The 21,659-nt window shown below is 40.7% G+C and overlaps 1 protein-coding gene across 1 annotated transcript; it reads right to left on the bottom strand.

Annotated features, from left to right (window-relative positions):
• Positions 1–1,833: 1,833 nt before the first annotated feature.
• Positions 1,834–21,659, bottom strand: LRRC8E (leucine rich repeat containing 8 VRAC subunit E). The gene is made up of 5 exons (XM_081937171.1): positions 21,506–21,659; positions 15,172–15,310; positions 9,179–13,578; positions 5,484–5,664; positions 1,834–4,083 (listed from the first exon to the last, which is right to left on the bottom strand). The coding sequence occupies exons 2-3, from the start codon at positions 15,307–15,309 to the stop codon at positions 11,332–11,334; spliced, it is 2,385 nt and encodes a 794-aa protein (XP_081793297.1). The 5' UTR covers position 15,310; positions 21,506–21,659; the 3' UTR covers positions 1,834–4,083; positions 5,484–5,664; positions 9,179–11,331.

The raw sequence follows: 21,659 nt of genomic DNA, 5'->3' as shown, positions 1-21,659 counted from the left end.
AACTACTGACCTATCTGAACATATTTTCTCCACCACTTGTCCTATTTACAGGAAGTGCAAAAGGTGCATGTTTTCTCATGAACTATCCAGTACCGTCATCTGGCCTTAAGGAGAAGTCTGAAGTGGAAATGCACGGAAAGAGTTATGATGCAGCACATAGGGCCACAGATTTACTGTAATGAATTTTTAGCAGAAACTTGGATTGTGCCATCTTAGGACTTAAATTCATAACTGCTAACAATCAAGAGACTGGAAAAGACCATAACAATACAAGAACTGGAAAAGGACATGTTTACAGTAATGCAGACTAAATAAATATTGCTTAATTGTGAGCAGTGTTTAGATTCAGCATCTGTCAGCTATTGGGAGGTAGCTGGGGGACTGAGGAGTGCCGTCAACTCAGTATTTACTGTGGGGGACTGCAATTAGCTCATCGGAAGGTATTCAGGAGAGGGTGCAAAGTAGGACCAAAACCATAAGCTGCCCATGGGCTTTCCTATTCCTGGCATGTGGCTTCTGATTTCAAATGGCTTCAACTATGATCTTTATAATATAATATACTGATGACGTCATCTAGTCCTGGCAATGAAACATCTGAAAGTAAACAACAAACTCAAAGAACACCAAGGATCTCTCCTTTCAAACCTGAGCTACAGATATTCTCCTTTATATATCTTTGCAATAATTAAACAGAACTGCCACAACTGAAGAAGCTTCTTGGATGAGAAGCAAAACCTCATCAAGAAAAATAAAGAAAGCCCAATTGCCTCTTGAAAAAGCACCTTTGGGACAATTAAACAGAGAATATACACACTGGCCGGTCCCAGACCAGACAGGGAGCCATATTTCTGTTTCCAAAACTAACAGGAAAGAGATGCTGGGATGGTGGCAGGAGGAGAGCAGACCCTAGCCTTTGCCCAGAGTGTGACTCCACTGGACAGAGCCTTGCCCAGATTTTGACTGCATTAGAAGGAAAGCCCCACAAAGGGGGTCAGGTTTGAGGGCAATGGCCTGGGGCTAAGGTAGGAGTGGGGGGGGGCACATCTTTCAACAGGGTTCCTCCATCGAGCCAGCGAGTGCACTACTCCCAGCTACTTCGCACTTAAGAGCCACAACCCCATGCCCAGCTCCAACATTCATGTTAGCCTCAACCAGCACTGTCCCTGGAGCCTAAGTAGCCAAAGAGAAATGACAAAAAAGTTGCAGCTTTGCAGGAACTTTTTTTAATTGAATAAACATAGGTAAAATGGCACGCCATGATCCTTTTTTTTTCTCCCTTCCATTTTTGACTGACAAGATACTTTCTATCAATGAACAAAAAGACTTCAGGGTTGTGGGCCTCACAATGCTCTGAGATTGCTGCTTCCTTGTGTTCTGTTCAAATACATCCAGGGAAAGTGAAGGAAAAGGAGAATCCATGATGAGCTTTGAGCTATTACTATTAGCAACTGGCAGCCTTCCCCCTCCTCCGTGTCCTGCTCAGTTTCCACTAAACCTTTTGTAGCGTCATCTTGGCTTCTGCAGCTATCCTCCATTCTTTTTGTCTTTTGAGTAGGGTAAATCTCATTTTTTATAATAGGATTGCATCTGTTTTGAGTGCTTTTCCCCTGCCATGACATCCCATTGAATATTGACCTACAGTATTAAAATCAATCCTTTTAAAGTCCAAGATGTATCTTGACTAAACTCGTTTTTGGTTACCCTTAACATTAAGAATTCTCGCAATTATGTGATTATCTTTCTTGCTACTTTTACTTCCTCAACAAAGCTTTTTTTTTTTATTACTTAGGATCAGGCCAAGGATAGCTGATCCTCTGCCCCCCCCCCCCAATGGAGAATATTGTGAGCAACACAAATTTCCTACTTTTGGTATATATTGATTCTCTCTCAAAGAACGTTGGAGTGAAACAAACACACGTACGTAGAAACACATAGTTTCTAACAAACTTTTATTAGTATCTTTTCAGCAGGTGATATGTAGCCCTTCCCAGCAAGGAACAGACAACAAAGCAAGAATTACATAGACTTCTATAAAGTGTGTTTAATGTTAGGACTGAAGGTAAATTGGAGAATCTTGGAAACAGCAGCATATTCCCTGTCTTCTTGCATTAGTTGATTAAGATTTATGTATCTTTGAACCATCAATTTCTTCTTCCTAGGCCTTTTGCAGCCTGGGCTTAGCTGCTGTTTATTACCAAATTCTTTCTTATCTCTTGATGTTTTATATCCAATGTTGCTTCCATGACTTTCCCACTTCCCATAATCTCTCATAGTAATCATGTTAGTAATTAAAAATAAAATCAGATCCTATGGTAAGAGTTATTCATTTAAATTCCTCTGACATATGTTTATCACTTGTTCTTCATTTTACCGACGAATCTCTAATGCTTAAAAAGAAAGGGGGGAAAATGCTTTTCCAAAATCGACCCTTTTGTTGTAGTCTATCCAGTTTCCTTAACCGTATTGGTTGCAATGAAATGTGCTCTAGATTTAGCCTGAATTTTGTTCAATGTGGTTCTCTTCACTTATTGCCTATGGAAGAGCAGGATTGGCATTCCTCTTCCATTTCCTGTTTTCAATTTATAGAGGATGCTCCCTTTTATGTTTGTAAAATAAGAAACACTGATATCTTTTTTTTTAAGCTGAGGGACTTGGCCATAAGTTAACCACCGTCAGACCAGGTCTTTTATTTTATACTCGAAGCCCACTATAGTCAATTTATGACCTGGTGATTTATCTACTTACCAATTCCTAAACTTATTTTCTCTTGGGATAAATGTTTCATTCTAGGCATTTAATCATATGACTTGCTTCCAAAATAACTTTCTCTTCTTGTAAGGCATAACTTTTAGCAAGGAGTAAAATAGAATGCTTATTCACGTACATACAAGAATATGTTTTATTTTGATTATAGGGAAGGATAATGGGAACCAGCCTTATCTTTTGTTCCCAATTTACTACTAGAGACTGCATCCTGCATGTCATTCTTGTGCATGGCTGATAAGAAATTAGCAAGCCGCCATGAATAGAGTTGATTACACTGGTCAGCCATGTGTAGCAAAAAAGCAAAATCATTCTGTCCATCTGGGATATCAAGGACACGACAGTCTTCATGTGCTTGCTTAAAAGAATATTTCTGCAGTGGTTGCCACAAAAGCCATAGGAATGAATAAACCCCCACAATTCCATACAGGAATACTAAAAATATATAAGTAGCTATCAATTTCTGCAGAATGAAAGCCATGCTATGAGTACAGATGAATGAAGAGTAGCCAATGACGTTTTGTATGTCGGCCAGGCAAAGATGCTTGAAGGAAATGGATCCTACACAGTTGAAGGTATAACCTAGCACAGTTAGAACCTTTGCAGTTTTGAAGATGGTTTGTCCCAAATAGATTCTATAAATCATCCTGCCACCTTCAGTGTGTGCTCTGAATCTATGGATCTTCTCAAAAAGGGCCTGGCCAAGTTCCAGATCCTTTGAAACTAGGATGGGAGAAGGGGAAGGAGACTTGAATTGTCCTGGATACCCCATATTAACAGTATTTGTGCGTGTACCTAGGAAGTTCTGGCAACCTATTTCAGAAAGAGCCTTGGTGGTCCAAGGTGACTCAAAACATTTCATCAGAATGGACAAGAAGTGTTCAATCTTTGATGAAGTCTTAGGATATCGGAACCAGAAGTTGTTGCTTGCCATTAAGAGCAGTGAATTGACAAGTGCAAAGTAAGGGAAATACTTCAAAAACCAGGGCAGAACTTTCTGATAACAGACATAGCTGATGTATAGATACTGTTGGTAGTCCAGCTTGATTGAGCGATGACTGTTTGCCACAGGAAACTCTTCACTGATGATTTGATCCACAGCTCGAGTCTTGGGTACAACTGCTGAAGTCTCATTTAGCTTATTATTTAGAGGAAGGCAAGTCATTTTATCAACAGAGATTAATAGAGTCCCTGAGAGAAGAGAAATCATCAGCATTGCTAGTACCAAATAGTCCATCAGAACATCCCACCAAGGCTTTAAAGACTGGAACTGGGCAAGGCTGTCATTGAAGAAAGTGACTTCTAACAGGGTAAACATCACTAGAAAAAAAACAATTAATAGGAATATGAGTAATTTGTTTGGCTTTTGCGCTAAAACGGGTGCCAAACCTGTGGGTCGGATGCGTGATGCGCAGGCCATGCCCACCCCAGCTCCGTGAAGAGGAAAAACGTTGCAAAACATCACGTGACAGCAACATGACACCACAAGTTTGACATCCGTGCACTAAAACAAGCTAAGATGTCCTAACTTCAGTTTATATGCGTGTCTGTGTCTGTCTCTGTCCATCTGTCCATCCACCCATCTATCTCTTTGGAAGTAAGTCTCACTGACTGAGTTTACACATTGTGCCCACTAAGGTATTTTGACTTTTGCTATATTGTGCAGAAGTGGTTTATTTACTGAAAAATGGTTGAAATGCAAATTAGGCTACCAAAAAATTGAATCGAACTACATCGTCCCATCTACTGTAGAGAGAAGTGTAGGTAATCCTCCACTCACGACTACAATTGGGATCATAATTTTAGTCATAAGCTGTGACAGTTGTAAATTGAGGCACCCACATGCTCAGACTTAATTTTATGGCAGTCATGAAGCGAATTGGGTGATCATAACTCTGAATCACAAATCACTGAACAAATCACATGGTTGTAAGGGCAAACCCATTCTCTTAACTGAATGGGTTTTTTTTTTGCTGGAAACCAGCAAAAAACATTTCAAATCACAGTCACAGGACTGCAGGACACTGCGACCAGTCATAAATGTGAACTGGTTGCCAAGCACCGGAAATACTGTCATGTCACCGTGGGGAAGGTGAGCAGCATGAGATTTTGCAACAACCAGAAGTGCTTTATGGGCTCTAAAGCATCCTTTCCGAGGCCACTATAACTTTAATTGTAAATCAAGAACTGTCTGCAGTATAATATTCAACCTATGTTATCAGAGAAGCAAAAGATCAAATATATTTCAAATGGTTATCTTTTACTGAATGTAAAATATTAATAAATAAACGAATACAATACAAATGCTATTGGGGGTCTCCTGAGCTGATGACCCTGTGTGCTATTTTTCCCAAGTTAGCCTTGAGGGAGGGGAAAAAACCCTTGCAGTATTAACTCAAGTGAGAAGTTTCTAACAGTTTGGGTCATTTTATTACAGTTACGTTTTATAAACTGCCTTAAGACCAATGGCAGCTACTAGTCTGTTAAGTTTTTAGACAAAGTATGTCATTCACTAGCTGAGTTGGTCTTTGTTTTAGAGTGCTATACAGCCTGATTGATGTGATTGTAAACTTTAATTTATAGTTCAGTGTGCCATGTGGCAAAATAAATACCTCCCATCTTCTTGCTTGCCCACATTTTCCACCACAGACCACAAGCCCCACGAATCTGCCTTCCTGCCCTTATTCTTTCACTTCCTCTGTCCAGCATCAGCTTCTTACCTGCAGGAAGCCGGTCCTTTCTGCAGGCAATCTTCTCTTCCTTTTTTCCTATCCAGGAGGATACCCGTTCCCAAATCTTCTCTCCTTTATCTTGTGATTGCCTACGATTTTTCAGGGCAACCCTCTACAGCACAAGAGGCTTTATTTCATCTCCATGGCAGCTGAATGCGGGAGGAAAGGACTGGAAGGGGAGGGGGGTGTAAGAACAAAGCTAGTGTGACCTAGCCAGAAGGACTCATTTGCTTTCAGCATGATTGCCCTCTCTTGAAATGCAAACAGCAAAACACGAAGGAGAAAAAGAAATTTAGAAAATTGCAAAAATCACTAAACATATTAAATCACAGATTTATTTATTTATTTATTAAAAAATATGTATTCTTCCAGCAACGCCGAATAAGGTCAGCTGACACCTACACACAGTTTAATAGTGGTGTTCCACTATTAAAATTACAGAGGTCAAACTCTCACACCAGGAGATGGAAACAATCTGACATTTTTAATCCAAACTTTTAAACTTCACCATGCCAAAGAAAACTTGTTTTTAACAAGGCAGATTAAAGTGGAACACAGCAGATAAGGACAATTGCCAAGGGGCGCGGGGGGGAGGGGAGATGGACTAAAGTTGAATACAGGTAGTCCTCAACTTACAACCACAATTGAGCCCAAACTTTAGGTTGTTAAGTGAGAAATTTGTTAAGTGAGCTTTGTCCCATTTTACGATTTTTTTGCTGCATTTGTTAAGCGAATGGCTGCGGTTGTTAAATTACTAACACAGTTGTTAAGTGAATCTGGTTCCCCCCCCTGACTTCAGAAGGTTGCAAAAGGGGATCACGTGACTCTGGGACCCTGTAACCATCATAAATGTGAGTCAGCTGTCAAGCATCCTAATATCAATCACGTGACCATGGGGGTGGGTGCAAATCATTAGTGTGAAAAATGATCACAAGTCACTTTTTTCAGTGTTGTTGTAACTTCGAACGATCACTAAACGAACATTTGTAAGTCGAAGACTCCCTGTATGGCAGTGAAAGGGTTGATAGGTGTGCATGTCAGAGATGGTATTTAGCAGGTTCTGACCCGTTCTGGAGAACCAGTAGCGGAAATTTTGGGTAGTTCGGAGAACTGGTAAATACTACCTCTCACTGGCCCTGCCCCCATCTATTCTCTGCCTCCCGAGTCCCAGCTGATCGGGAGGAAATGGGGATTTTGCAGTTACCTTCCCCTGCCACGCCCACAAAGTCATGCTCACAGAACCGGTAGTACAATTTTTTGAATCCCATACTGGTGTGCATGCATGTGTGTGTGTAGGACTTTACAGTGTCCCATTCCCTGGATGCTATAAGCAGGTTCCTACTCAGAAATTTAAGGAAGCATTGGTGGCTCTTCCATATTTTGATTCTCATGACAATCTTGGGTAGAAACATACTGGAATTGTGCTTAGCTTTGAAGAAAGCATCCACAAAGTGTTCTTGGTTGCTGGTCTCTAGACTCTAGCCATTTGCCCTGGAAGTTTCAGGTTTCCCATCTAAATATTATCTAAGGGGCCTTAGAGTCTGCTTAGAGTCAGAGAGCTCCAAGGGCAGCTCACTGTTGCCACCTGCAGAGGCGATAATTAGCTTGATCTGGGAGATCTGGAGAGATTTTCAGTCATCCAGGTCATGGTTGTCCCAAAGGTGCTTTTTCGGGAGGCAACTGGACTTTGTTTTTTTCTTTTGAAGACATTTCACTTCTCATCCACGAAGCTTCTTCAGCTCTGACAGGATAGTTCGGGAATCATCTGGTAGACTACTAAAAATACCTAGAAATTGCCCAAGGAGCTTTAAATGGGAAGAGTGTCTCTTCTGTTTAATATATGTGTGTGTGTATATATATGTATGTATGTATGTATGTGTGTGTGTGTGTGTGTGTGTGTGTGTGTGTGTGTGTATGTATGTATGTATGTATGCATGCATGCATACATACATACATACCTTGGAATGTAAGCAAGAAAAGGTAGCAACTAATGCTTTTTCTCCTGTGTCTTTCGCTCACCTCCCCTTGGCAATAATCTGTCCCGAAAAACTAGATGGCTATCCATAAAAAAAGTGCAACACCCACAACCATCTTGGTTTGCTTGCACATTCTCTACTCTTTTGAGTTGCGCAGCACAGAAGGCTGTCTATAAAGCATTTGCCTCCTAGCCAGTTTTAGAGTGATGTGTGATTAGAGCCCTGTGCTTTTGTTTAGAAATGTGCCCCACTAATTAGGAAAAACAATCACTCAAAAGATAAAGTGGAATAATAGAAATCATTAGAGGGAATAAAGATTTGGTGAACTATTTCATCACTTTTTCTCTTAGTGCATGTTTTATGGCTGGTTCTGGCATCTGTTTTGCAAACAGACAATACCTTCCCAAGGAGGCCATTTTATGACATGCTCTTAAAAAACCATGGGCATCCACAGCTCAAATATTTTACTCTCAGGCTTGTAGCTAGGGGTGGGTGCATAGGGACTAGCTCCCAACTTTTTCTGCTGGCCTTAATTTCACTTTGTCCTAAAAAGATGAGATAAATGTACTTTACATTTTTAGGCTTTCTGCAGGCTTACCGTAATCTAAATTATTTAATACTAGGACTCAGTAACATTTTGGCTTCAAAGCCAAAAAAATGTTGGGGGAGGAAAGCACGAAAAGTTACACACACAGGTAGTCTTTGTTTATAAACTCCCATTTAGCAATTATGCAATTTCTCCAAAACAGATGTGTCCACTCCTAACATTGTGTGGCTGTAGCAGATGATATCTATAGCATAATTCCAAGAAGACGGGTTGGGTTTGAGTTTAGGGTTGTCTTGCTAGGACTCCTGATGTCCACTAGATGACAGCAAAGAGCCTCTCCCCTCTCAATTTAGGTTCATTTGAAAATGAGTGGCTAGAATTTCCATCTAGGCTTACCATCACAATCACAACTCCATCTCATTCTGCCACCAGCACCCAAATGAACAGCATGCTTAAATGTAGCATAATGAATTTATTTCAGATATTTTGGACTCTGTTTTAATATTCTTAAGAGGAGGGAGATTTTGTTCATGTAAATGTGCACATTTTCCTTGTTTTGTAATAGAGTAAAACAGCCTAAAAGTCTCTTGTTCATTCTGCTAAGTGAAGCCTTCAATTTCTGTTCCAATGTGCTGATGTGCTGATTGACAGCTTATCTTAAAAGATAAAGATTTCTGATGACTTCAGGGACACATATATGGACCTTTCTTGGCAACACTACAGAAATGGCACGCTATTCACTTTTTGGAATTTTTTTCAACTTTTCTAGCCCTGACAATCCACATCACCACATCTGTCTATTCTTTCAGACCTGCAACCATGTTAAGTGAAAGCCTCATTTATTGATTTGCTTAGCATACATTTAAGGTTGCAGTTTTACTCTATGCAATACAAGAACAAATCACTTCAAACAAACAGCTCTATGCACCTGGCACGTAGCAATGAAGTTGCTTGTCATTGGAAAGCTATGAAAAAAATTCCAGAAAGGTTGACTTCTCATACAAAGGCAGTCTGTTTCTTGACTGGGTTTTCAAAATATAATATGCTGCGTTTCTTTCCTAAAGATACTGTAGCTCACAACAAATTGGTAACATGCAGAATTAAAGCTTCATCTGTGCATATTTTCCAGTGAGGTCTAACTAATTGGTTATCTGCCTTACCTTTAAAAAAACATGGTTAGGATATTGTGAACCTTCAGATTTTATCTTAGATAAAGGAAGCAAAATAGGTTCCCCACCCCTTCCTTAATTAACATCAACCGCTAGGTGGCAACAAGATATAACAGACTGTTTCTAAATGCCTCTTGACTTTATTTTATTGGCAAAAATATAACTCTTGACACTGGTTGTAATTGCAAACAGCATGCATGCATGCATGCATGCATACATACATACATACATACATACATACATACATACATACATACATACATAGTGTTGGTACTTAGGGCTGGTGTCAAATCTAAAAATACAAGACAAACATTAGGCTTAGAGTCCCTCATGAATTAGACTTTTGTACCAAATCGCTTCTATCACCAGCTATTTATTCTTTCAACTGGAGGTAAACCTGATACACCATGTATACAATGCTAGTGGTTTACCATTAAATAAATTGCCATATCAATCAACTAACCAGTTAAATTACTGGTAAATGTTGACCATTCATACTAAATGAAGATAAATAATAATGATTGGGTCTTCCCAGATCTTTTACAGTTATTTTTGCAATCTCTTTATACGTGTTTCTCCTTTTTCTTTAACTGTTTAAGCACTGTTTTAGCATATTATTACAAAATAATGAAAATCCCATTGGAGGTGAGTGGCACTGATATCCACAATCTAGAAAAACTAGATTGTTTCTCACCTAAGAATCTTTTGAAGCTTTCCCAGTCATAAGCTAATCTTCCCACCAAAGCATTTGCTTGATGCTACCTCAATGGAATGCCATTTGCTCTGATTAGAAGCAAGGCACTGCCTAGAGAGCTTGTCAGAGGTATAATCAGGACAGGAACCTAAGGCAGAAATCTAATGCTTTCTTCAAATAAATCAACAGAAAAATCAAGAAGTGATAGTTTATATCAACATAAGTTTTCTGTGTGCATGGGACATATTACTACTTCATGTTCTCTTACTGATTTATTACTTACTAATTACTAAGAGAACCTGTTTTTAATCTCATGACTGCAACAGCTTGTTCAAGACTCTTTTTTGAAGGTCTTTGTCAAAAGTCCTTAAGAGTGCATGACAACAATTATGATTTCCATTCTATAGGCAGAAGATAGTAGGATTGAAAGTTGAGTCATCCTTTAAGACTCCTCCAATGGGTATTCATCTAAAGGTATACAGTCACATTAATAAGATGTGGGATTTACACTGTATATCTCCTATATTTCTCATCCGATAGACTTAGGAAGAAATTAGGAGAATCACCACAATATTTCCCAGCACTTGCTATGCATGGAAGTTACTTCCACTCTGCCAAGTACATGGACAACCTCCATGAGAGAAACTGCACTGCACTGCACAGAGATGCTCCCATTGGCAGAATGCTGGACAGGATTTAGGCAAACGTGACAAATAGAAAAATTAGAAGTTACATCACATGATGAATCCTTATTGATCAAAGCAAATGCTTTGTGGTTTGGCTCTTCAACATTTCAGAACACAATTCTAACAAATAACAGAATAAAGAGAGCTAAGTTATCTTGATAATTATGCAAGATTCCTAGTCTCTGACTAATTCTCGCCTATTGCAATAAATAGGCACAGCATCACCCAAAATCACTTTTGATAAAATTAGGCAATGTCTCCAAACATGGCAACAAGTAGCTGCAGCTTAAGAGTGGACAAATGAATCCACTTGAAGAAGAGTATGTAGCAAAGTGTCAGAGTAGTTCAAAAATATGTACATAAATAGACACAAAAAATTAAATACAATGATTCTTTGGTCTGATACGGTCCTTTTTCTTATAAATTATTTGTTCTACTTAACTGTTCTGAAAATTGGTGTTTTTCAGAAAAACAAAAACGAAACAAAAACAAAATGTCACTTTCTACTTCTTTTTGCTGGGTCTTCCCATTTCCACCCCTCTCTGTAGGGTTGATGCTGTCAGCTCCTTCCTGATTTCATCCTGAGATACAGATTTGCTAGACTAAGACTTATCACATCCATTCCATGGTGACATGGAAAAAAGGTTGGGGCTTACTGGGAGAGCATCTGGGATGAACAGAGCCAGACTCTTACGTATTCTGGCTCTATGCCTACACAGCTGGCACTTGAGAAATTACACTGTCCTTGCTACTGATCACATCCATCATTCGTCCTCCATTTTTACCCTTATTTCTAAAGGCAATGTCTCATAAAGATTGCTCTCTACCACCAGACCACTACGCTTGAGGAATTTGCACTGACCAATCTCCAAGGGTAGGGCTTCAAGCTGGTTCCCTTTCAGCTCTATCCTGGACAGCAAAGGAAGCCAGCTTATGCGCTCTGAGATGCGCCGGAGTTTGTTGTGTTCTGCTTTGAGAATTTTGAGTTTCTTGCAGAAGTAAATTTCACTGGGCAATGTCTCCAAGCAATTGTGCGAAACAGAGAAATATTGAAGGCTTTGTAAAACTCCCATCCCAGAAGGGATGGTCTGAATTTTATTGTAGGAAAGATCCAAATAATGTAGCCTGGTGCACATGAAGAGTTGGGAAGGGAGAGCTTCGATGTAATTATGGCTGAGGTCAAGTTGCTCCAAGGTCTTGAGTTTGCGGATATGTTCAGGGATGGTGAAAATCTGGTTGTGCCAAAGTTTGAGACATATCAACTTTCGGCAATGCTGGAAACTAATGACTTCCTCTATGGAAATCAACCTATTATTCTTCAAGTCCAACTCTTGCAAGTTCACCAGGCTAAAAATAGCATGGGGGATCCGTTCCAGGTTACAGTTTATCAGTTTTAGCTCCTGCACCGAGAAGAGCTTCTTGAGATAGTTAAGGGCTACCAACTTAGTCCCATCATTATGTATCCTGAGTTTTTGCAGGTGAGTGGCCAGATCAGCCACGCTGGGTGGCAGTTTTGAGATGTTGCTGTGCAGTGTCAAAACCTTTAGGTTCTTTAGCTCACGTAAGCTTTCTAGAGTTCCTGTCCGGCCCATCTCTTGGTTGAAAAATCCTGAGATGTACAACTCTTCCAAAGCTCTCAAGTTATAGATCCACACAGGTATATCTTTTATGTCATCAAAATTGACCATCATCACCTTCAGCTGTTCACGGAAGAACTTAAGGGAGGTAAAGGACAGCTTAGCAGGACAGTTGATCAGCACTAGCTCTTGGAGATTGATCAGTTGAGTTACCGAGACCGGGAAAGTGACGTCTTGGAGCAACTCCAGTTTTAGAGCTTCCAACTCAATCATCTCAAAAGTAGTGTCAGGCAACCCAGGCAACATGAAGAGGTGGAGTTCTAGGCGCCCACTAGGGTTCGTCTGCAGTTTCTGCTGCAACTTATCATGTGTCCACTCGTGATTGAGGTTGAGCTGCTTAAGTTTGAACTCACTGTCCTCAGAGAGGAATATAGCAAAGCGCTTGGAGTAAAGGGAATCATACTGGTCTATGAGATGGAGCATGAAAGCAAAATCATTTTTAACATCAGGGATGTCCTTGATGCCAGTATCCTCACGGGCAACGCGAAATGAGTACTCTTTAAGCGGCCGGTGAAAGAGCCAATAAAGTGTATAGAGGCAGGTCAGGCCATACACTCCAAGGAAACAGAGGTAGCACATAGCCAGCTTAAAAAAGAGACAGGCTTTGGTATGATTGCAACAGAAATGGTCATAACCTGTCATATCCTCCATTTTAACACTACAGGGCACTACGAACTTAATATTGTGAACAAGGACTGCATTGTAGACAATAATAACTAGAAATTTGCAAACTTTGAGAACAGTTTGGCGGATGTACATTGTGTAAAGGATGTCTCCTTTTTCGACATGGAGTCGGAATTTTTTCACCTTTTCAAACAAAGCCTTGGCTTCCTCACCTTCCTTTTTGCCCAACATGCTACTGGAAGGGGACTCTGCAACTTTCTTTCCTGTAACAGAGCCTCCTGTAGGAGAAAGTTCAATCAGTTCACTGGGAACATTACTTTTCCTGATCCGATTCACCTTTCCTGAGCTTGTATTCTCCTCCTCAGAAACCTCTGAGATGGTTCGAGTAGTCCAAGGTGAGTCAAAACATTTGCTCATAATGGAGATAAAATGTTCAATCTTTGAACTGGTACCAGGAAATTTGAACCAGAAAGAGGTGCACACCATGAACATCAGTGTATGGATAACAACAAGATAAGGAAAGTACTTAGCATACCAATGAAGGGCTGTCTCATAGCACATCTGATTGATGTAGCTGTATTGTTGGAGGTCTAAGTTGTTCCGTAATCCACTCATTTCCTGGCGGACAGGAGACTTGATTGGTTCAGAGTTATTGATTGTCTTCTTGGTGAAATCTTCACAAGTTAAATCAGTAAAAGCTGTACCACTGGGAACACGGTTTGGAAGGCAGATAATCTTGTCATGTATCACCTGCCACAATATATAAGTGAGGAAAAGAAACATGATATATCAGAGTTCATACGATACAACAGTTTACATCACATAATAATGATCTCTTAGATTCCCAGAGGAGGTGATTGGAGTTGACCATTTCAAGGTCCAAGAGCTACAATTTCCTTTTAATATTTTTTTTAAATCCTACAAAAAGAAAAATAGCACAACAGAGAATAAGCTAGTCTAGATCTTTAGTGATGGGCATTTCCCCAAATGTTATTTGCTCTGAAATACTGTCACAGTAATTATTCTATCCTTGTGGACATGTAGCCCAAACAGGCCTAAAATGTATTATCAGATTTTCTATTTTTTTAAAATCTCCTGGGATGGGATGAATCCTGCAGTAATCTGGGACTGGAATGCCCTGTGCAGCAAATGAGCATCCCTAGTTCTTTGGCCAGCATGTGTTACTTTATGCCAGCAGTGTTTTAATAACCAATTATGATTTGATGAATTCTAGAAACATTTTACTAGGCCTCTTAATCCTTTATGGGCATCTTTCCAATGGACTTTTTTAGTAGAATGCAAATTGAGTAGATATATATGATAGAGGCATACAAAAGTCCCTTCATTGTGTCTGTCGCATCACCCAGTATATGCCTTTTTATTATAACAGCTCTCACCTTTTCTATAGTGCTGAATTAGTTCAGTCAGGGGTGAAATCCAGAGAACCGGTAGCGGAAATTTTGAGAAGTTCGGAGAAATGGCAAATTCCGCCTCTGGCTGGCCCCAAAGTGGGGTGGGAATGGAGGTTTTGCAGTATCCTTCCCCTGGAGTTGGGTGGGAATGGAGATTTTGCAGTATCCTTCCCCTGCCACGCCCACCAAGCCACACCACGCCCACCAAGCCACACCCACACAACCGGTAGTAAAAAAAAATGAGTTCAGTGTATCCAACTTAACACCATCTCTGATTTTCATACAGGTGACACATCTGTCAGTAAGGTATTGACTGATTGTGTGCCATTAAGTTGGTGTTATCTCTTAACCATATTGCTAGACCAGCTCCACAGTGCACCCAAATGCCACTGTAACTGAGCCCATTCCTGTTACTGCCAGTGGTCCTTCTTCTCTTTTCTTTCGCCTTCCTCACCGTTATTGTATAGACTTCTCAAAGAGAATTAAGTCTTTCCATAATGTGTCCAAAACCATAATTTCAGCCTGGCTTTTTTACATTTTGACTGAGAACTTTGCATTCATTTGTTCTTTAAACTACTTGTTTGTTTTGATCAAGATCATGAGGGGAAGGGAGAGGAGTTAGATATGTTTGACTCATTTGTTATATGTAAATAATTCATGAGAGTGTGTATGCATATGAATGTAGATTTCTAATCCTGCTGCAATATAAGAAGTCACGGGGGAAGAAAAGATTGCCCAACATGTTTGTACATGATTTCTAATCTCCTTAGGCTGAAAAACATTTACCCTTTCTCAGGATCAAATCATAAACCCATCCCAGTATATGTAATCAACTTCCAAAGCCCTTTCTGTCATGAGTATTCCATTCTGCAATTTCAGTCAGCGACTCCATGGTTCTGGAATTGTATAGTCTGCTTCCCTACTCACTCACTTGCAGAGTGCAGCCGAAAACGCCTATCATCAGCATGACAATGGTGATGTACTCAGCTAACACATCCCACCAAGGCTTGAGAACTTTGAAAGCAGGCTGCTGGTCTGTGAAATGCTTGAATTCAGCCACCGGAATCATACTGCCTGCCATAAAAAAAAAAAGACAAGAAGTTAGAATAGTCTCCGTTTCAGGAACGCTAAATTGAATCCGAAGTTTAATTCAAGGCCCGATGCAGGAGCTATAATCATCTCTTCTTGTACACCCGAGGCATGTCTGGAACATAAAAATTATCTGTGGATTTAAGGCTGTTACTCAAGCGTACACAAAAAGGAAGGTGCTCTAAATCTTTTTCCTATCTACTGTTAATCTGGATATAAAAACAAGCCAGTGAAAGGTCTCTCATTTGACACCATTATTCCCACAAGCATTTATTCCTATTAAAAGTCCTAATAAAGTTTCAATGCACATGATCCTCACGTCTCGGAATGAGCAGTACAGCCTTCGCCAATCTGCTTTCTTAGGCCATTCTGACTGAACTGAAGTTCAGCACTTTTGGAAGCCTTGTTTGGAGACTGTGGGAGAATACGATCCAAACCTTCAAAAGAGCAGGAAAGTCCTGGCTTTCAACTACCATTAAGAGCATAGTTCCTTATAGATATTTGCCAGTTTTAACATATTTTATATTTTAACATATTTCAATGTATTTTATATAACATGTTTTAATATATTTTAATGTTTTGAAATGCTTCATATTTTAACTTTTTTTTAATACATTGAATGATCAAATAGAGGAAGCCAAATATTACTTATTTTGATTCCTAATTCTGAAGTTAATACTAAACGGAAAAACTCCTTGAGTGATGCTACAGCTAATCACATCTAGATTTGGTTAATACCTTGGTGAGCACGGGTGGGTTCTGGCAGTCCAAACAAGGCTTCCAAAAGTGCTGAACTTCAGTTCAGTCAGAATGGGGGGTTGGACTAGAACCCTAGAAGATCTCTAACTCTGTTATTCTATTCTATTCCTATTCCTATGCTATTCTATTCTATTCTATCGCAAGTGGGCAAATAAATTCGTAAATGAATATAAAGATTTTTCTATTCTAATTTGCTTCGCTTTCCCTTAAAGATATGGAAACCAAGAATCCTATCTGCCATCTCATACTTCTGAATGACATCCAATTAGTTCCCAGAGAAGCCTTATTTCCTTTTCACTTTTTTTAATGTAACCTCTTTGATATAAAAGCACATCTGACTTTGGGAGGTAGCAAGAAGATAAATGAAAATATAGGCAAACAAAATGGCATTTTTCTGTTTCTTCTTGACTAAAACACATTGTTTTTATTCTTTTGAACAGTGGGTGGATTATTGTTATAGAAACACTTAATAGTATTTGCTACACTGTAATTTTCCCAGAGAACTTCAATTACTGTACAGTATTTTATTTATTTAGGAAATTTATATGGCCGCTTACTTGCTCATAGTGAATCTAGAATGGATTACAACACTTTTGGACTGATTAGAAATATAATAAATATTTTAATTCCAAGCGAAGATGAAATAATAAGAAAGGTTATGGACTGTGCTGAAATGGACAAATTAACAAAAGAAATCCAGGGAAAAGAAGAAACAGAATACTACCAGATATGGGATAAATGGTATAGGTGGGTGGAGGAAAGAAACAAGGATCAATGAAGGAAGACAACAAAGCCCAAAAATAGTAGTTAAGGAGAATTAACACATATATATGTATCCAAGTGGTTTAAACTTACTAGAGGTAATCCGCCAATATAGCAGACAGAGGAGTAAGATAAGAGGGTTAAGAATGGTGAAATGCAAACTAAATATAATAGAAGGGGAAACAATATAAGGTGAGCGATATCGATTGGCAATTGCTATTAGAAAGAACAGGAAGCTCCTGTTCGTATTGTATTGTGTAGATGTGATGTATGTCTATGTTTTGTGTGTGTGTGTATTTTACATGTTTGTAAATAAAATTTATTTTTTTAAAAAAAGAAATATAATAAATGTGTTAAAAAATAAATCATTAGCTATCACAAAATTTCTCCCAAGCAAGTTTTGCCCATCAAATCCAAAAGTGTATTCTGAGATTCAGAAGAATTTAATGATGTTTGGGGGGGGGGGGGAGACCTCTTGCTCCACTTGGCTCTTGAAACCACAACTCATAAATGATTTATAAAGCAGCAAATATAAAAATGCTTTATAAATCGAAAGTATTGTGGCCTCCAGTTTCTCCTTTCTGTAGAGAGGTTCCTGTTGATATCTGAAAGGCAAGTTTATTTCAAACAGAACTGGACTTCTGGTGCATTCAAGTGCTGTTAATCTAGGTTGAATAAGGAAGCTCAGTTTCTTATTTGTGAAAGGGGGAGGGAGGAAAGCCCTGCCCTCTTTCCCTAAATCTTCATTTTTGCCAGAATGGGTGGGTCTCCAAAAGAACAAAGATTCCACCACAATTCAGGTAACACCTTAATAAGAGACCAGGTCATGCAAAGTCCTATTGGAAGAAATGTCCATCTGGGTTCAGTTCCAAGGGGGGAGAAAGGGACTGGAAACATGGAGGCTGTTTGGGAAGATGGTTTTAATGGTGGACAGGACCATATGGTTTGAGGTCCTGGGGAGAAAAGGAGGGATCACATGCCTTGAAGATCTTGAAGAAGGAAAAAAGAAAGAGATGCTGAGAGAGCCCGAGTTTTATACCCTCTCTTGGGCCCCGCCTTGGAGCTTCCTGTTCCTGTGTAAGAAACGTATTCTGATTGGTGGTCAGACTCCCAGGTGGCGGGGATCTTAGCTAACTGTAGGCTGTCTGTCTCCCAGCCTTGCTCCCAGCCTTGCTGGATGATGTAATCTTCCCAGGTGGGCAATTCCTACTATGGCTCTGCCTGAAGGAGGTAGATCTTTGTTATGTAGAATAGACTGACCCAGGCCTTAATGGCCCATTGACAAAGGTGGGGGGGATGGGTTTCTGCCTCCCTTTTAAGGGAAATATTCTTACCTTTTAATATTTCCTAAGATATCTCATTTTTCTAGGAGAGGGGTGGGTGCCAACTTCCTACAGTCCCATAGATTCTCTGGTAGAAAGTATATTTTGAAGCTGGAACCTAAAAAGGTTTTGCACTTTATTCAGCATCCTCCTGGCATGTAGAAAAAACTTTTACAATGATGGTCCCCGGAGAAATATTAAAATCAGAGAATTGTTCCTGAAGGAAAACAATGTGTTTAAAAATAAAATTCCCTAAAAAATAATTGTTTCTAAAGTGTAACATCCTGTAGCACATGGCTAATTATGTTCCATGAGGACAGGTTCTACAACTTTATCTTACATTTAAGAGTGCATCATTACCGTACCTAACTAGAGAGTATACTACAACCTGCTAAAGACATTTTACAGCAATCTGCAGGCATGGTGACGTGAGGGTAACTACATAGCCATAAAGTAACCACAAAAGTTGGTTTTGCACAGTGACCCTGGATTTAGACGTGAGCCATGAATTATTGATGCCAAACAAGGTGTTAAAATCAAACAAAAATTGGGAAGATTGTCAATATTGAGCGAATAGGTTTCAAAATGGCAAACAGAGTTCATAAAGACAAATGCAACTGCAGTTCAGTGTAAAATGATGGATACATATTTTTAAAAAAAAAGCCCAAACGCTATCTGTGTATTAATGGGATTTCAGTGGGCAAATGACTAACCAGGCATGGGACTTTATAAACAGAAAGATAATTAAGGGTGCAGGTTCAATAAAAAGCCTATTCCATATTTGGAGTCATCAGAAAGAACAATAGAATAGTGTATTTATATAACCCATTGCACGACTGTACTTGGAATATTGTGTATAATTCTGCTCACACCTTAAAAAAGGATATTAGAGAGCTACAGAGAATGCAGAAAAGAGCTACCAACATGGTTCGAAGGCTGGAATAGCATCCTTCCAAAAAACACTATAGCAGTTCGGCTCCTTACAAAGGGCAGATATACCCGGTAGTGGAGAAAATAGACCTAAGAAACAAAATAGACATTGCACCCTTTTTTTCTCTGTCTTTTAGATGGAATCAGGGTCAAACTAAATTCCTTTCTTTGTCTGGCCCTAATCCTATCAAAATCAGATTGGCCCAAGGGCAGTCTTTACAAGGAAATTGCAACAGAGAAAAAGGCTAGTCTTCCACCCTCAATCAGTCTGATTATATCAACATTCCATCTCCTTTAAACAATGGACTTTCTCAGCTCAGGTTGCCACCCCTGAAAGGCCCATTCTGCCTAAATAATGGAAGTAATCCCAAGTAAACTGACAAGGACCTGCCTAATTTACCCAAACTGGCCAGCAAATCAGATCCCTAGATATTCTGCTTCTATTTTTTAAAAAAAAAAACACTGCTATTTTGCAGTACTGTTCGGGGTCAATAAAAGGAACTTTCTTCACCAGGCTTAAGAAACCTGTGGAATTTGCTGCTAACAGGTGTGGTCAGGGCAGCCAACTTGGGTGGTTTTCAAAAGGACTTGACAGGTTTATGAAGAATCAAGCTAACAATAACTTCTAGTTTTTACCACCCCCTGAATCACAGGCAGCAGGTCTTAGATATTGGCTGCTGGGATACACCAACAGAAGAGCTCTATTACCCTTCAGTTAAGACTTGTGACTTTCCTCTATGCGTCTAGATGCCCATGGTGGGTAAGTGTCCCTATGCTGGTCAATCCTATTCTATTTAGTTTACTCAGGCTGGAATTCACATATTCCTAAAACAGTGTTTCTTAACATTGGCAACTTTTAAGTTGTGTGGCCTTCAAGTCTCAAAATTCCTCAGTCAGTTATCACCTTCAGAAACACTGACCTATGATAATGTCCAGATAAGTGGTAGCTGTTGTAACCCCAGCATAGCTAAATACATTCCCTTTTCTCCTGACTGGAGAATTCCAAGGGTTGTAATAGTTCTGAAACTTCCTGGATGGACAGAGAGTAGCAGACGTACATGTTGGCCAGGGAATTCTGGCAGATAAAGTCCATACAACTTAAAAGGCACCATCATTGAAAAACACTGGCTTAGGATACACCGATTCCAGCCTGATTAAACTGAAGAGAGAACATATTACTGGGAGAGCAACTCAGCCAGCTGGCTTACAACTGATTGTAAGCAGCATTCTCAAGTTCCGTTTCATTGGATTCTCTACCTTCCTCCACTGCCCTCCCCCAACTTAATTGAACGGGATCTCTTGGCCTGGGGTGCTTTTTGGAACTATTTCTCTACTGAAGTTCACTAGGTCTATTTTATCCATAGCCAGTGGTCAGCAGCACAACTCCTTATAATACCTTTCCAAGCACGAGCATGCTGAGTCCTCCCAGCCAGTGGTGTATTAACCATTAAGCAGACTAAGGACGTGCTTAGGGCACCAGGCCCAAGGAGGCTCCACAAAGTTGAGAAAGAAAATACAAAACCAATGAAGATTTGTACAGTATGTACAGAGGAGGGGGGCACCAAGATTTGTCAGTGCTTAGGGCACCAGTGAGCTTTAATCCTCCATTGCTCCCAGCAGAACTCGGGAGTTTTGGACCCCAAAAGGGCTTTTCATACTGTGGGAAGACTGGAAGCTGTTGTTGGCCTCACTTGCCTTCACCGGGGCGGGGCCACTGCCTCGAAGCCCCGAGGTGCCCGAAACGGATCAAGAGTGACTCCTGCCTTTGCTTTACGGAAAGTAGAGGCCTTCAGCAGTTTTGTCCCCCCGAAACTGAAGGCGCCAGAAATCTCCCGCGTTCCACCCCAGCCCTCCTCCGACAAGACAGACGTGCTCGGCTGTGGGGAGAGGTGGTCTCTGACCCCGGGGATTCGAGGACACTTCAGGAGTCTCCAGGGCTGAAATAAACCCAATCCGCTTTGGGGGGGGGGGGGTGCGATGCCTTTCTGCTTCGTACGTTCTTCCCACCACGGCCGGATGCTTTGGGGACCGAACTGGCAAAGAAGAGGGGAGCCACTTGGCGCGGGACGACTTTGGTCCAATTTAGCCAACATTCCTGGGTAGATCCTGCCCTTTGCCGCCTCCCTCACTCGGACGAAGGAATCGGACGCGCCGGGTTACGCTTTTTTCTAACCGCCTCTACTCCTTCCCGGTGCCTTTTTCCCATGTTCGTGCCGTCCCTTGTCTTCTCTCCCCTCCCCAATCAGCCCCCTCGACGCCAACCTTCCTTCTCCGAGTCGCTGCTGCCCTTCGGCCGCTCGGGGTTAGCACTTGCATCGCTCCCAGCCGGCGCGCCCACAAACGTGAGAGCTGTGTAAGGGGGCGCCCTGCTAGGGGGATTATGGCACGCGGGATCCCAGCCACTTGCCTGAGGTCGGTGGTCTCTGGTCCTGGTAGGACGGGGAATCCTGATCCGGCTCTCCCGCTGTGGCCACCTGCTCTGGACGGCCGTTGCCCCCTTTAGTTGATTTCCCCGGCTGCAGAGTCGCCCTGTGCAAGCCGCCGCCGCCGCCTCTAC

Source organism: Natrix helvetica, assembly GCF_964273705.1.
Source record: "Natrix helvetica genome assembly, chromosome: 1".
In the NCBI taxonomy this organism is placed as follows: Eukaryota; Metazoa; Chordata; class Lepidosauria; order Squamata; family Natricidae; genus Natrix; species Natrix helvetica.
The sequence above is the reverse complement of the archived record's forward strand: the minus strand, read 5'-3'. Positions and strand labels throughout refer to the sequence as shown.

What these genes read in the sequence shown, in the direction of transcription:
- LRRC8E (XM_081937171.1), bottom strand. Translation starts at nt 15,309, where the DNA reads ATGATTCCGGTGGCTGAATTCAAGCATTTCACAGACCAGCAGCCTGCT. An exon ending in TTTTCGGCTGCACTCTGCAA is followed by an intron (nt 13,579 to 15,171) that starts GTGAGTGAGTAG and finishes ATATTGTGGCAG; the next exon opens with GTGATACATGACAAGATTAT.